General features: G+C 35.8%; 3 protein-coding genes across 3 annotated transcripts; all 3 read left to right on the top strand.

Annotated features, from left to right (window-relative positions):
• LOC104748100 (probable sugar phosphate/phosphate translocator At3g10290) lies at positions 1,451-3,447 on the top strand. The gene is made up of 4 exons (XM_010469790.2): positions 1,451-2,030; positions 2,501-2,604; positions 2,802-3,030; positions 3,115-3,447. The coding sequence occupies exons 1-4, from the start codon at positions 1,545-1,547 to the stop codon at positions 3,259-3,261; spliced, it is 966 nt and encodes a 321-aa protein (XP_010468092.2). The 5' UTR covers positions 1,451-1,544; the 3' UTR covers positions 3,262-3,447.
• On the top strand, positions 3,786-10,896 carry LOC104745206 (DNA gyrase subunit B, chloroplastic-like). The gene is made up of 21 exons (XM_010466398.1): positions 3,786-3,932; positions 4,277-4,418; positions 4,523-4,603; positions 4,691-4,804; positions 5,125-5,181; positions 5,550-5,651; positions 6,020-6,170; positions 6,264-6,340; positions 6,499-6,609; positions 6,956-7,026; positions 7,295-7,436; positions 7,843-7,941; positions 8,047-8,175; positions 8,391-8,505; positions 8,752-8,819; positions 9,360-9,473; positions 9,547-9,663; positions 9,753-9,806; positions 9,901-10,006; positions 10,220-10,350; positions 10,502-10,896. Exons 1-21 carry the CDS (start codon positions 3,793-3,795, stop codon positions 10,568-10,570), a joined length of 2,190 nt encoding a protein of 729 aa, XP_010464700.1. The 5' UTR covers positions 3,786-3,792; the 3' UTR covers positions 10,571-10,896.
• Positions 13,424-15,112, top strand: LOC104745205 (reticulon-like protein B8). The gene is made up of 6 exons (XM_010466397.1): positions 13,424-13,585; positions 13,862-14,043; positions 14,137-14,317; positions 14,416-14,557; positions 14,736-14,805; positions 14,904-15,112. Exons 2-6 carry the CDS (start codon positions 13,866-13,868, stop codon positions 15,071-15,073), a joined length of 741 nt encoding a protein of 246 aa, XP_010464699.1. The 5' UTR covers positions 13,424-13,585; positions 13,862-13,865; the 3' UTR covers positions 15,074-15,112.

Here is a 15,119-nt window from a genome sequence, read left to right as displayed (position 1 = left end):
AACAACAAAAACATACTATATATAGATGCACTTAACTAGAAGAAAGAAGAGGGTTGAAATGCAAATGAAATACCAAATCTGTTGCTTCTTCTGTTATAGAAGACGTTACTATAAATCCTAATAAGACACTGAGGCCTTGAATTTTGGTATTGGAGTGCAACTGTTGGAGGACGTAGCTGGGGGAACATCACTAGCAGAGTTGTTTTAGGGTGAAGCTCCCATTCGAACCCCAACGCCGCATACATACGCAATGGACTTGAGTGACCGATCGAGCGGTATATTGGCCTCGGTGACCGTCACAACTCTAGGGTGAATCACATGGCGAGTTGAAATCACTAATTTATTTGTGTCTCTACAAAAAGAAATAATTAAAACTACAATATACATCATGATCGTTATTATTCAACCTTAAACTAATTTAGATAGTATGTAGTAGACTTACAGTGTTATCTGAGCTGACATGTTACGTACAATAGCAATGACACCAATATTCCACTTATTAAGCATGCGTCGTCGGTTAATGTCAACAACACCCATGGAAGTGAAAATGAAACCATATATAGATGTCTCCTAGGAGTCTCAAAGTACCAGTGAACTGAGTTGTAGGGCTGGATTTGCACATAACCCTTGCACCTAATTCACCATACTTGAGCTTATACAAGATCCCAATCTGCAGAATAAGCAAGCAAAAAAAAATCTTGATTTGTGTATATATGTACAAGAAGGAAAGTTAATTATGTATCCATTTACACGAACCTTGTGATTGAAAGAAGTAGATTTGTTAGAGCAAGAGTAGTTAGTTATATAAATTGCTGAAAACACTCGGATGTCCATTGTAGTTTGGTTTCAGGCCAGGAATGTATTTGGCATTATTAATGGCGTTACTGATCTCATCCCTTTCAAAGTAGGCACCAAATACTGCAAGACAAGTCTGAATCACGCACGGAGAGATATCACCAAAAAAAAAAAAAGAGATATATATATATATAAGTATAACCGAATTCTTGAAAATAAACTAAAAAGTTATATAAAAAGTGTATAAAAAATAGTCTTGAAAAAGAATAATTATACATTTTGGACAAATTTTTATTTGGTCAAGAACCGAATTCTTACCTAACCTTTTTTTTTTTTCTTACCTAATCTGAAAAATGGAATAAACAGTACACTAGAATTTAAGTTCTTGACCGCTAAATTTTGTTACAACAAAAAATAAAACACTTCAGTATCACAATAACTAATATTTATACAAGAAATAATAATTTTCAAAAGTCCAACAAAAAAATTAGCCAATTCAAATTATATTCCCCAAATATAGTTTCCAATTTAATAACAATGCATTAATCACTTCTTTTTTTTTTTATTTTATTGGTCAATCGCATTAACTACGTTTACCAAACAAACCAAACAACAATTACATACACTAATTTTTTTTCTTTCCATATCTGAGAGCTTTTCTTCTTTGTCGTCCCATCATATCCCATGCTAATTTCTCTCTTTCTTCTCCCACCAAAAAAGCTCTCTCGATCTCATCGACGACAAAAAAGATGAACAAGAAGAACCCAGATCAGAAATCAGATATGTCTTCTTCTTCTCAGAAGAAACAAACCCTCTTCATATCATCATTAATCATCCTCTGGTACACCTCCAACATCGGTGTTCTTCTCCTCAACAAGTTCCTCCTCTCCAATTACGGTTTCAAATTCCCTATTTTTCTCACAATGTGTCACATGTCCGCTTGCGCTATCCTCAGCTACGTCTCCATCGTTTTCCTCAAACTCGTCCCTCTTCAATACCTCAAATCTCGTTCTCAGTTCCTCAAGGTTGCGACTCTTAGCATTGTCTTCTGTGCCTCCGTTGTCGGTGGCAATATCTCTCTTCGTTACCTCCCTGTCTCGTTTAATCAAGCCGTTGGTGCTACGACGCCGTTTTTTACTGCGCTCTTTGCCTATATTATGACCTTTAAGAGAGAAGCTTGGGTCACCTATGGTGCTCTCGTCCCTGTTGTTACCGGTGTCGTTATCGCTAGTGGGGTATGTCTTCTTTTTCTTACAATTCTCGTAATGGAAATGTTTATTTTGGTTCTGTAGTCATTGTTTTATGATGTTCTACAGATTTTGACAAAAATGTGTTCTTTATCTAGCGATTGTGATGTCTGATTTGTTTGTTAGCTTAGAGCATTATAGATAGATGATTGCTTTGTTTCATGATTGATTACAAGAATGTGATTACATTGAGTTATACAATTCAATTGTCACGTGCAAGCACAATGTTGAGTCCTGTGTTATATAAAGCTTCATCCTTTAATGGTTTGGAGTCCTGTGTTATATAAAGCTTTAGACTTTCTTCTTGTAACTATTGCCTTTTTTACTATCAACATTGTTCTGTGAATTATTTGATATCTTGCAATGCGTTTATTATCGAACGTTTGGTTCATTGATTCTGGGATTACTGTATTGTCTTTATGAATGATCCTGATCTGAGTCTGTCTTTGTGGTCACAGGGTGAACCGGGTTTTCACTGGTTTGGATTCATTATGTGCATTAGTGCTACTGCTGCAAGAGCTTTTAAATCTGTTCTTCAAGGCATCTTACTTTCTTCAGAGGGGTAAGTCTGTTAATAAGATCATTTGCTCTGCTTTTGCAATGTATTTACTCAATAAATCGCAAAAACTCTTATACATATGTTCGATATTGTAGAAGATTTTGCAACCAGTTGAAATAACCAAAGTAGGAAGCTTTAGAGCCTACTTAATCAGTACTGATCATCTTAGAGTTTTAACATATCTTTAAGTTTTCTTGCAGAGAAAAGTTGAATTCGATGAATTTGATGCTGTACATGTCCCCAATAGCTGTCATTGCTCTTCTGCCCGTCACAATTGTTATGGAACCGGATGTGATGAGTGTGACACTATCGCTCGGAAAACAACATAAGTACATGTGGTTACTTCTCCTGGTTAACTCTGTGATGGCTTATTCTGCCAACTTGTTAAACTTTCTGGTAACCAAGCACACAAGCGCACTTACCCTCCAGGTAACAAACTGAAATAGTATTTGAACTTCTACAAAACTAGAGCTGTGCCTAATTGGATCAATCATGTGTATGTTAATGTTTCAGGTCCTTGGAAATGCTAAAGGAGCGGTTGCAGTTGTGATATCGATCCTGCTTTTCCGAAACCCGGTTACAGTGATGGGAATCGGTGGGTACAGTATAACCGTTCTCGGTGTTGTTGCTTATGGAGAGACTAAACGCAGGTTTAGATGAAGCAGCTCAGAGACTGAGATGTTCTCTTACTCATTTTTGTATCTAACCTATAGACATATATATTACATATACATAGGTAACTGTATCACACAATTTGTTAGATTCTATGACTTATGTTTTTTTGATCTGGTTATGATGATATGCCATTGTTGCGTTGCAACTTGCAACAAGACTCTTTCTCTGTCACTTTGTGTTCACTTCACTAGTTGAAAAGAACCAAAAAGGATCAAACTCTCAGTATGATTTCGATCTCTACCAAAATATCAAATACATACAAAATTCAGATAAAGATATTTTGCTGCAAATCATAATCAGAATTCAAAAGTATATTGAATTGACTCTTTTTCTAACTCAACTACAAGAAGATGTAGCAAAATGTTCTTGAACAAACAAAAAAAGAAAAAGAAAAAATTAAAGCTTTGGGCCGGGTCCGGGTCGGGTGGGTTCGAGTAACCCGGCCCGAGATGAAGACCCGTAAAACTGGTTTGAAGCAGAAGAAAACATCTCCTTGCTGTCACCATCACTGTTCTCATGGCTCTTGTTCAGAGACCACACTCTTATCTTCACCGTTATTTTCGTCTCATGGCTTCTCGTCCTCGTCTCTTCTCTCATTCTCTGTATCCTTCACTTCACCGTCACTCCTCATCTCTCACTTCTTCTTCAACACCCAGGTTTGAGTTCCCTGTCCTCTTTTTCACTTTTTCCGTTTTTGATTTCCGGGTAAAATTGGCGGTTTAATGAACATAAGCACCACATAAAAACTTGCTTTAGATGCTAAAAATCACGCCTTTTACGCGATTCCTGAAAGTTTCAAAGCCCTCGAAGTGAAAGTCAATTGCTTTCTTCAGCTCCTTCCAAAAAGTTTTGCGTAATTTGGTCAATTTCAGGACTTTAGTTCACTGAGTGTTACATTTAGCTATGGTTTCTCAGAAAGTCGTATTCTTGTGTATGTAGGCTTTCTCGATTCTAGTTGATTAGTGAAGATTGTATAACTACTATTCACATTTGGTTTCAGGATAAAGTTTCAGTTAGTCAATGTTTTTAGTCAAAGACTTGTACAAAGAAATGCAGTCTCACCTAAGAGTTTTATGTCATCGACCATGGAGTCTCCCCAAGAGAGCTCTACCTCTAAGGATTATAGTTCCGAGCACATCCAAGTAAAGATTGGTTTCATTTTCAGATGAACTGCTGTGTTTATTCCTACTATGAATCTTTTAGTTTCACCTTTTTATTGTATCTTAAACTCTCTATGGTGCATTAGGTGTTGGAAGGCTTAGACCCTGTCAGAAAAAGACCTGGAATGTATATTGGTAGCACCGGATCTCGTGGTTTGCACCATCTGGTAAATGCCTTATTCTCTGAACTTTTCTTGGTCGTGATTGGCTCATATCAACTGGTTATATCCTTCTCATTACATGTTGTTTCTTAGGTTTATGAAATTCTTGACAACGCAATTGACGAGGCCCAAGCTGGTTTTGCGTCAAAGATCGATGTTGTTTTACACTCAGATGATTCAGTTAGCATATCAGACAACGGACGTGGGGTATGTGATTTCTTCCACTTACTCATCCTCACATATACAGTATTTATAACTTGAAACATGGGTATAGTTTTTTTATGCTGGGATGCCAGAGAAAGGTTAAGTGGCACCCAATGGCATTCTGTAATTATGTATAGGAGCTAATTTTGGTATTCTGATTTCTGAGCTGTATTTTGCAAAGCTTCCTGTTTTACATCTACTTTACATTGAGAGTAAACAGTATATGTTCATGCCATAATTTATTCATTTACGGTTGTTTATTTCTCATATAGTTTTTTTTCATTCCAGAAGTCAAATCTGTTTTATAAACGCTTTTTTTGCAGATACCTACAGATTTGCATCCTGCAACGAGAAAATCTGCTTTGGAGACTGTCCTTACGGTACTACTGCTCGGCAGAAATTTGTTTTCTCTCTCGCTCATACTTATAAATGAATTTAGATCACTCTGAGATTTAACGGTTAACTGGGAACAGCATAAACATATACTCTTTGGTAATTCATACCTCGTGTTAACTTATTTTCCAATCTAGTATATTAGAGACCTAGTAAATGATAAATACTTTTAACCCTACCGCAAGCAGGCTTCTTAACAAAGATATTCACAAGAGATGGAAATTTATCCTTAACTTACCCATTCCTATGTATGGAGCTGTCTATGTTTTTCTTAAAGCAGAATCACTCGTATTTTTGTTTTATTATCCTTATTTATGTTCAAGCAGTTAATCAGTAGTGCTTTTTATTTGTGCAGGTCTTACATGCAGGGGGTAAGTTTGGTGGCAAGAGCAGTGGGTACAGCGTGTCTGGTGGATTACATGGTGTAGGTTTATCGGTTGTGAATGCTTTGTCAGAGGTGTGTTCTAACCGTTAGTACATCGATTCATTTTCCATTCTGCTAAATTGAAAATCCTCTCTGTCACAGTGGCCCTGTGCCCATTTTTGATTGGTTTGTAAACATTTGTATGATAATTAGATCCTGCGCGTTAGATTTTATATGAAGTTTTTGCTAGGTTATTGCAAATCCTTTATTGTGTGTGAAAGGTCATCTAATGTCCAAACCTGATATTATGTTAGAAAGATCTTGGAATGGTTCCTTACTGAATACTGGGGCTATCAATTTCGGATACTTCTACCATAAGACACTCTTATATTTGGCAAGCCATCAAGAGACTATTAGGATAATATGCATACCACTAATCAAGGAGCTCCCACTATTCACAGGCATTGGAGGTTATTGTTCGCAGAGATGGGATGGAGTTTCAGCAGAAGTATTCTCGTGGAAAGCCCATAACAACTCTTACACGTCATGTCCTCCCACCAGAGTCAAGGGAGACTCAAGGGACATGCATCCGGTTTTGGCCTGACAAAGAAGGTTTTGCCTGTATTCCGTACTTATCTATTGTACCCTCCCAAAGATAAGGACTTGATGACTAACTTATCTTTTCTGCAACAAACTGATTTTCAGTATTCACAACTGCAATTCAATTTGACCATAACACTATTTCTGGTCGAATTAGGGAGCTTGCTTTTCTAAATCCAAAGGTATAGGCAGCCATGATAATCTAATTAAAATGTATATATATGATTTGTGTGTTTCATGTTCATGAAGCATCTTAACCTGATCGTTTATCAGTTCTTATTTAGCAGACTATTGTTCTACTGTTCCATTTTCATAATCTGGAGGTCCATATTGAATGCAGGTTACAATTTCTCTAAAAAAGGAGGATGATGATCCAGAAAGGGACTTGTATAGTGAATACTTCTATGCTGGAGGGTTAACTGAATATGTTAGCTGGCTAAATACTGATAAGGTGAAGCTTGTACTGTGGATCCCTTGTTATTATAGTGATAACGTATAAAGTCTCATATATATATGCCAATTAATGATGCGAGACTTAAAATTGTGGCAATTTTAATGTAAATGGGCTTTGTGAAACATAATGCAATGAGGATGGTACCAATACTTATCTTTCTCAGCTTACTTGGTGGTAAGATATGGTGACCTGTTCTTTATTCTTTAGGGCTCTAGTTAGCATGAGTATGAGACCTGTGTCGACTTACCTATTAAGTTAGCTCTTATGCATTTAGATCGCTGGTATTAGGTCATCCTTATTACTCGTCCTCCTAAAAAGATTAATTTATAGCTCTTTTGTTCAGAAACCGCTTCATGATGTGCTGGGTTTCCGGAAAGAGATCAATGGCGCCACCGTTGACATTGCACTTCAGTGGTATTTTACTCTTTCTTCTATATACGTCTTCTAATATCTGCTTATATGATGAACAGATTATAATATGGTTGCATTTACCGTAAAACCACATAATTGAAAATTTAGGCTGAATGGTTTACACTATCTATATTGGATGGAAAAATGTTGTTGTACTGTATGCAGAGTTGATGATTGTATATACTGCCGTTCTTCTGGACGAGAATGCCTTTATCATGGTAGCTATCCAAAATTAAGATGATCTAAATATATAATCTCGTTATTGTACCAGGTGTTCAGATGCTTATTCCGACACGATGCTGGGATACGCGAATAGTATTCGGACCGTTGATGGTGGGACACATATAGAAGGTGTGAAGGCTTCACTAACAAGAACTCTAAACTCCCTTGCAAAAAAGTTAAAGGTTATCAAGGTGTGATACCATCTACCAACTGCGTTTTTCCAACTTTTTATATTTCCACTCTTAGAGGTTTAGAGCCTTTTTTTTCTTCCCTCCTTTTTCATGAAAACTGCAAATGCTAATTGCTGTTAGTTGGTCATTATTATGGTTGAAAGAGTCTTCTGAGTGATGTAAGTCAAGGATTATATTTTTTGTTCTTCTCCATGGACTGAGACTAAATTTGAATACTTGTACACCTGCACTTAGTAGACATGCTTTAGTGCGCTACGGTCCATGAAAAATGTACTTAACATGATTGAACTGTGTTATATGCCAGCTATAGAGGTTGCTTTTGCTTACATTTAAGCATTTATTTTGACCAGTTCTGACAAGGTTCCTAACTTTTTGTGTAACTTATTGTTGTTGGTTGTGTATTCAGGAAAAGGATATTAGCTTAAGTGGGGAACATGTTAGGGAGGGATTGACCTGCATTGTCTCAGTCAAGATTCCTAATCCTGAGTTTGAAGGTCAAACAAAGGTACTTAAGAGCATAATGATATGTGTTTGCCCAAACAATCTCTGGTCAGCAGGCTCTAAATTTTCTTGGATTTTGTTGCTCATATTAAATTTTTGTGTCACAAAGACTAGACTAGGAAATCCGGAGGTGAGAAAAATTGTTGACCAATCAGTCCAGGAGTACCTCACGGAGTTCTTGGAATTGCATCCGGATGTCCTTGAAAGCATTATTTCCAAATCCTTGAATGCGTACAAGGTGCGTCGATGATATACCTGCTCATACTTACACACCTTCACGTACACAAATGCCACTCAAACACTCAAATATGTGTTTTATCCTTTGAGGATTCTTTTTCTGATATCTGTGATTAGTGTATTCTCTGATTGCGAATATGTCTCCTTCAGTGTGTCTAGTTACAAATTTCAACCAAATGACCATTAATTTTCCTTGTTGACTCCTTTTCTTTTTAGGCTGCTCTGGCTGCTAAGAGGGCTAGGGAATTGGTGAGATCAAAAAGCGTTTTGAAGTCATCTTCACTTCCTGGAAAACTTGCAGATTGCTCATCCACAGATCCTGCAGAATCTGGTATGCCTCAGCCAGTATGAAAGTGCCTTTTCTTAGGAAATCAGAACATGAGTTCAGTCTGATGAATTTAAAGTATGACTTATATGACAATACGACGTACAAAATGGGAAAATTTGATCCTCTTAGACCCAAAGTGAAAAGAAACAAGAGGCTGTCGTTATATATATACTGGTGGTTTATAGCTTTTAACACTAGTAAGCTGTGAATTTTAGTCACTTTATTGACATTTATTTCCTATGCTACCAGAGATTTTCATTGTTGAAGGAGATTCTGCTGGTGGCAGCGCGAAACAGGGTCGTGACAGGCGTTTCCAGGTAAGATATTCTACTTAGTGTATCACTAAACAAGAATCCAGGATGAGGTAGAAATAAATTTTTCGTTTTGTAGCTATATATAGCATCCAAGCAAATAATATGCATTCTGCAAGGTGCCATACCTGATGCTTGAGATATTGAATATTCTTTCCATGTCTAAGTTGAGCCGTTGCAGCTTTCATTGGTAAAAAAACATGAAAAGTTTATTGCTAATAAAGTTCTGGTGGGCTTCTTTTTAGTGCGAAACACTAAGAGTCTAAGAGTCTACTCTTTACCATCAAAATTGAATAATTGGGTCTCTGAGTAGTATCAACATTCTTTGGTGTCAGTAATATGAGAGTAAGATGCAATCCAAACTATAGTTGAATAAGGCTGATTTGGGATAGTGTGTCGCTTGCGAATTTGGTGAATCACTTATAGGTCGCATCATATGAGTTGTGCCACTATCTTTTTGATGAAAGCTAAAGCATATAGGAGTGCGGAAATAGTGGGTTCTACATCTATTTTTTAGTCTGTAACACTGTATTTCGATCTGTGCAGGCGATTCTTCCTTTGAGAGGTAAAATTTTGAATATTGAGAGAAAGGATGAAGCAGCCATGTATAAGAACGAAGAAATTCAAAATCTAATTCTTGGCCTTGGTCTTGGAGTCAAGGTAATATATCCTTTTTCATATCTTTTATGTTGGAATGTTCGGAAAAGTCAGTTTGACGGAAAACCTATTTCAGGGAGAAGATTTTAACAAGGAGAATCTACGTTACCATAAAATTATCATACTAACAGATGCAGATGTTGATGGTGCACATATCCGGACTCTTCTGTTGACCTTTTTCTTCAGATATCAGGTATTGATTTCATTGGATAAGACATTTGTTAAAGTAGCCTCAGATTGCTGATTGACTTGTGTGAAATTAATGAAATGTAATTTCTACAGAGAGCCTTGTTTGACGCGGGTTGCATATATGTTGGTGTTCCACCTCTTTTCAAGGTAAGCTCTTATCATTTATTATCTTTTGCAGTTTTGTGCTTCAGATTTACCTTTAAGTTTTGCTAAAAGCGAGTCTCTCTTCGAAAACGATCAGGTTGAAAGGGGGAAACAGGCGCACTATTGCTACGATGATGCAGCTCTTAAAAAAATCACTGCATCGTTCCCTGGAAACGCATCCTACAACATTCAGAGGTTCAAAGGTAATGGCAGAGAGAAACCTTGTTTTGTGGTCTTATGGGTTCTCACATCATGAATGTGTTCTTTGGAAAGGATAAATAACTGTGAGAAGTTAGTTTTATAGTAGTTGTTATAGGTTAGCTATTAAGATACTCTTGAGTGTGTGCATAATGAAATCTAGATTAGTCACATCAATTGTATTATTCTGTAATGTTCCTTTCTTTCTGCATCTGCAGGTTTGGGTGAGATGATGCCTGCGCAGTTATGGGAAACAACAATGAATCCAGATACGAGGATATTGAAGCAACTAGTTATTGAGGACGCAGCAGAAACGAATATGGTCTTCTCATCACTTATGGGTGCTCGGGTAAGCCAATGAATTATCAGTCTCAGACTCGTACTAAAAAACAATGAAAATGACAAAACTCGTGCTAAAAAACAATGAAAATGACAAAACTCGTGCTGCAATGTTGTGTTGCAATGTTGTGTTGCAATGTTGTGTTCTGTGTCTGTTTCAGGTCGATGTACGGAAGGAGCTCATCAAAAGCGCAGCGACAAGGATGAATCTGGAAAATCTCGACATATAAACACAGCTTATTTGCTTCAGCTAGATACAAACAACAAGAAAGAGACAAGTTTGGTAAAGTGCAAAAGTGCCAAGGGAGCTTTAAGAGTCATTATATCAAAGATTAAAATCATATGCTCGCTGGCCAATAGGAATTTGTTCAGCCTCTGGCCTATTATAGGATAAAGACAAAAACAATTGTTAGGATTTGCATTCAATAGTCAAAATTTAGCACTTCACAAAGCACTTGGTGAACCGTTTCTTTCTTTCTATCTCTTGGAATTATATACTATATATCTCTAGAGACGAGAGAAATTTGCATCCAATAAGGTACTTTGCCAACTTCAACTTTGCATTGCTGAAACTGAAAGTCATGCATGGCATTGGCCGCCATCAATAAAATAACAACTCGAAAAGTAAAAATCTAGTACTCGTCTTTGTAAAGTATTTGAGATGTACAGTATTGGGTTTTTGCCTTTTACTTTATCTTTGACGTGTAAGTATTTATTCCTCGTAAATTTCCTTAAGAAAAACATCTCATACCATTTATGTCGCATTAAAAACTTTGACTTTTACCGTGTTTTGTATACTAGATTAGGATCCGTCCGATGTGCGGGTTTAGAGTTTTTTAAATAAAATTAAATTTAATAATGAATATAAAACAAATAATTTTTAGTAAGTAAAAACTATCTATAAAAATAAATTGATACATTGAGTTGTCCAATGTGATTTTGGTGTAAATGGTACGACTATGTGGTTGACTATTAATCATGTTTTCTTTGAATGCCCTCGCTCGTGTGAAGTTTGAGATTTATCTCCGACTCTGGTCTCATCAGAGGGTTTTCCATATGAGTGAGTGTACTCGAATTTGGATTTTGTTTTCTGGAAGGTTGCCTCTCAACAGGGTGATTTTGATCAACTTCTTCAGTTATCATAGAATTTATGGGCAATCTGGAAGGCCATAACTAAAAAAAAAATACAAATTTAGAGATCGAGACGAATGATATAATTGCTCAGGCTTTGGAAGTTAGTCTGGGAAGAGGCGCTCTCTTTTACGGCGGTTATGTCATCTCCATCTCCGTTGTCAGATTAATGGTTTTTGGAAAGCAACCAATGTGCATTCAGGATTGGACTGGTGGTATTGTGTTGGTGAGGAGCGAACCTTGTTATTGGAGGCTAAGTGTCTAAGACGGAGCCCTCCCCCTACATTCGGAGTTAGAAGCGTTGTTGTCGGTCATGGAGCGGATACGTGCTGCAGGGATCGCTTGTCAACATTTCGAGACTGATTGTATGAGTTACTCACTATTGTGCAGTCTCTGAAGATTGGTCGTCCTTCTCCAACCTGCTCGATGAGTTTAACTTGCTGGAGTCCTTCCCACTATTCTATATCTCTTGGATCCTTTGTGCGTCAAATACGAAGACAGATTGTCTTGCCCGTGCTTCGCGTTATCTTATCTCTGAAGTTTTTTTTGTAAACTTCTTCTCTCCAGCTTGGACAACTAACCGAGGAAATTCTTTTTAATTTATTGTTTGGTTGAAAAAAAAAATAAAGAGATACACTTTTAGTTAAAGAAAATAGTTGTACATATGTTCAAAGTTAAACTTTTAGTTAATTTATTGTTAAATTTAACAAAGAATATATATTTAATTATTTTCATAAGTAAAAACAATGTATAAAAGTAAAGAGATAAACTTGTGGTTATAGAAAATAGTTTTTTTTTTTTGTTTTCTGTAATACACTAATGTATATCCATTTACAAACTACTATATACATTACCACTAAAAATGTATTTGTACACATAAATATATTCTACTGTTAGAATATACTCTTTAGTCTTTACTACTACCAACAAATTATCTTTATGAACACATTAAATAACCTATTATATTTTTATAGTTAAAAAATGCATACATTAATATTACATACTCATATCTTATATATTACAATAACAGTTTTTTTGAATAAATTATTTGATTGGTGAAAAAAATATGAGACGATCTTTTTTTTTCTTTTACTTCAACCAATCTTTTTCTTAGAAACAGTAATTAATTGTATATTTTCACAATCATTTTTTATCTTATATAAAAAGTAATCAATTTTCTTGTAAAATTAGCAACTTAAAATTAAAATAAATAAAATATATTTTAAGTTCAAATTTTATTTATATATATAATTTCCTTATACTGATCTTTTTAAAATTTTAAAGCTGTTTAAATTTTATAATTTTCTTATAATTGCCTTTTTAATATTTTAAAAACTTTTAATAGTTTTGTTTTACATTTGGAAGTTTACAAAGGTTTTGTTTCTTTAAAAGATTTTAAATAAACTTAGGTTTTCTTTTCTATATTTTACTTTTATATACAACATTTTTATGGTAGGTTTTGAATTTTAATATTTTTTTATTTTTAAAATTTTAATAAATTTATAATTGACATGTGTCAACATCTGAATAATATAATTGACACGTGTTATGATCTTGTTAATTAGTAATTTTGTCATCAAGATTTATATAATAAAATTTCGTAAAATACTGAATCCCTTGAGTAAACTCGACCATCATCAAAAACCTCGATACTGTATATATAGATACAAAAATCAGAAGCTCTAGAAATCCCTTAAGCTGATTCATAATCAAATTATCCCAATGGATGGGAAGAAGTTAAAACTAAGGATTACAAGAAAGATAACAAGGTAGTAATAATATTTTTGTCATCGTTTTTTCTTCTTATTTTCCCCGTGATCAAATTGAAAAATGATTGCTTTGTGTATTGAGGAGAGTCCCTAATTTTTGTCATGAGCTGCACGTGGGAAGACCACAAGTCCTATCTACAACACTAGACTCCAAAATTTGCCCACAACGTTACGAAACTATTCAATTCTCAATAATAATTCCACACAACCAATCCCATCGTTTGCTTTTCACTTTCATCTTTCATCTTCATCTTTGAGAATCTTAAGAAAAAGGGCAACTTTTTTTGTGTGAGATTCATATAGAACAAGAAACAAGCTTTTCTTCTTCTTCTCCAATTCCTCCAGGTTTACTCTTTACTCATCTTCATCTTTTATCTCGTTTTTGTTCTTCAATTCTGGTTAAGATCTAAGTTTCTTTTCATATCATTGTAATTATCACCCACCAACTGGTTAACCAAATTTTGATTACTTTGAAGGGGTTTTGGGTTTAGGGTGTGAAGAAATTATCAAAAGATTCGATTTTTAATTACTAATTGTTATATGAAGTCAACTTTGGGTCTGCTTGAGTTTCGAACAAATTAAGGATTTTTATATACTCAGATTTTTCGATTGTGGTTTCAGAATCATGCCTGAGAAGAACATTGTAGAGGACGTTATTGACGATTTGGTGGATAACTTCACTGAGAGAGTTCACAAGACCAAACATACTTCTTTCTTCGAACAAGAAGATTCCGTCAGTTCTCAATTCAACCGTTTGTTTGGTCGCCAGGAGCCTATCCATCGTGTCTTAGGCGGTGGCAAATGTAAGCATTCTTATACAAATTGTGATATTTGTTTTTTTTTTTGGTTTTGTTGTTGTGATTTGAGTCTTGAGGGAGAGAGATGTTTTCTTTCAGCTGCTGATGTGTTGTTATGGAGGAACAAGAAGATCTCTGCAAGTTTTTTGATGGGAGCTACTGCAATTTGGGTGCTTTTCGAATGGATCAATTTCCATTTCCTGTCTCTCGTTTGCTATGCACTCTTGCTTGGTATGATTGCTCAATTCGTTTGGTGTAACGCCTCAGGGTTCCTAAACCGGTATTTTTTTGGTTTCTGAAGCTTTGTTGTTACTATATTCTTGGTTCCATGTGATTGCAATCTAACATAATAATGTCCTTTCATGTCTCAAAAAACAGCTCACAGTCTAGAGTGCCTCGCCTGGTTCTTCCAAAGGATTTCTTTGCTGAAGTCGGTGTGGCCATTGGAACAGAAGTAAACCGTGGTTTGTTGTTTCTTCAAGACTTGGCTTGTAAAGGGAATTTGAAACAGTTCCTCGTGGTGCGTACTGTAGTTTTAGCGTTTTCTTGTTTCATAACAAGAAGAGAATCATTCCATCTTTACTTTATCTTCTTGGAGATGCATAATGTTGATCTGCATAATGTATCATTAAGCACATTTGGTTTATCTGTTCTAAGATAATATGTTCATACAACTTCAATCAATCTATATTATGCAGGCTGTAATCGGACTATGGGTAGCGGCAATGGTCGGGAGCTGCTGCAATTTCCTAACAGTTTTGTATATCGGTGAGTAGTTAGTTAGTTCTTCTTACTGGTGTGCCTCCTCTTTTTAAGATTGGAAGTTGAGTTTACAAGACCTTTTTTTTGTTGTTGTGGGTGAAAAGGGTTCGTTGGGGCACACACAATGCCGGTTCTGTATGAGAGATACGAAGACGAAGTCGATGGTTTTATGGATTCACTGATCATGAAGTTTCATAGTCATTACAAGAAGCTAGATTCTGGTTTACTCAGTAGATTCCCAAGTGGGAAGTTCGGGTTAAAGAAGCGTGACTAAATTCCCAATCAAAAGCCTTCTTATTATTCCCCCCCCCCCCCCCCCC

Source organism: Camelina sativa, chromosome 15 (assembly GCF_000633955.1).
Source record: "Camelina sativa cultivar DH55 chromosome 15, Cs, whole genome shotgun sequence".
Lineage (NCBI taxonomy): Eukaryota > Viridiplantae > Streptophyta > Magnoliopsida > Brassicales > Brassicaceae > Camelina > Camelina sativa.
The sequence above is the reverse complement of the archived record's forward strand: the minus strand, read 5'-3'. Positions and strand labels throughout refer to the sequence as shown.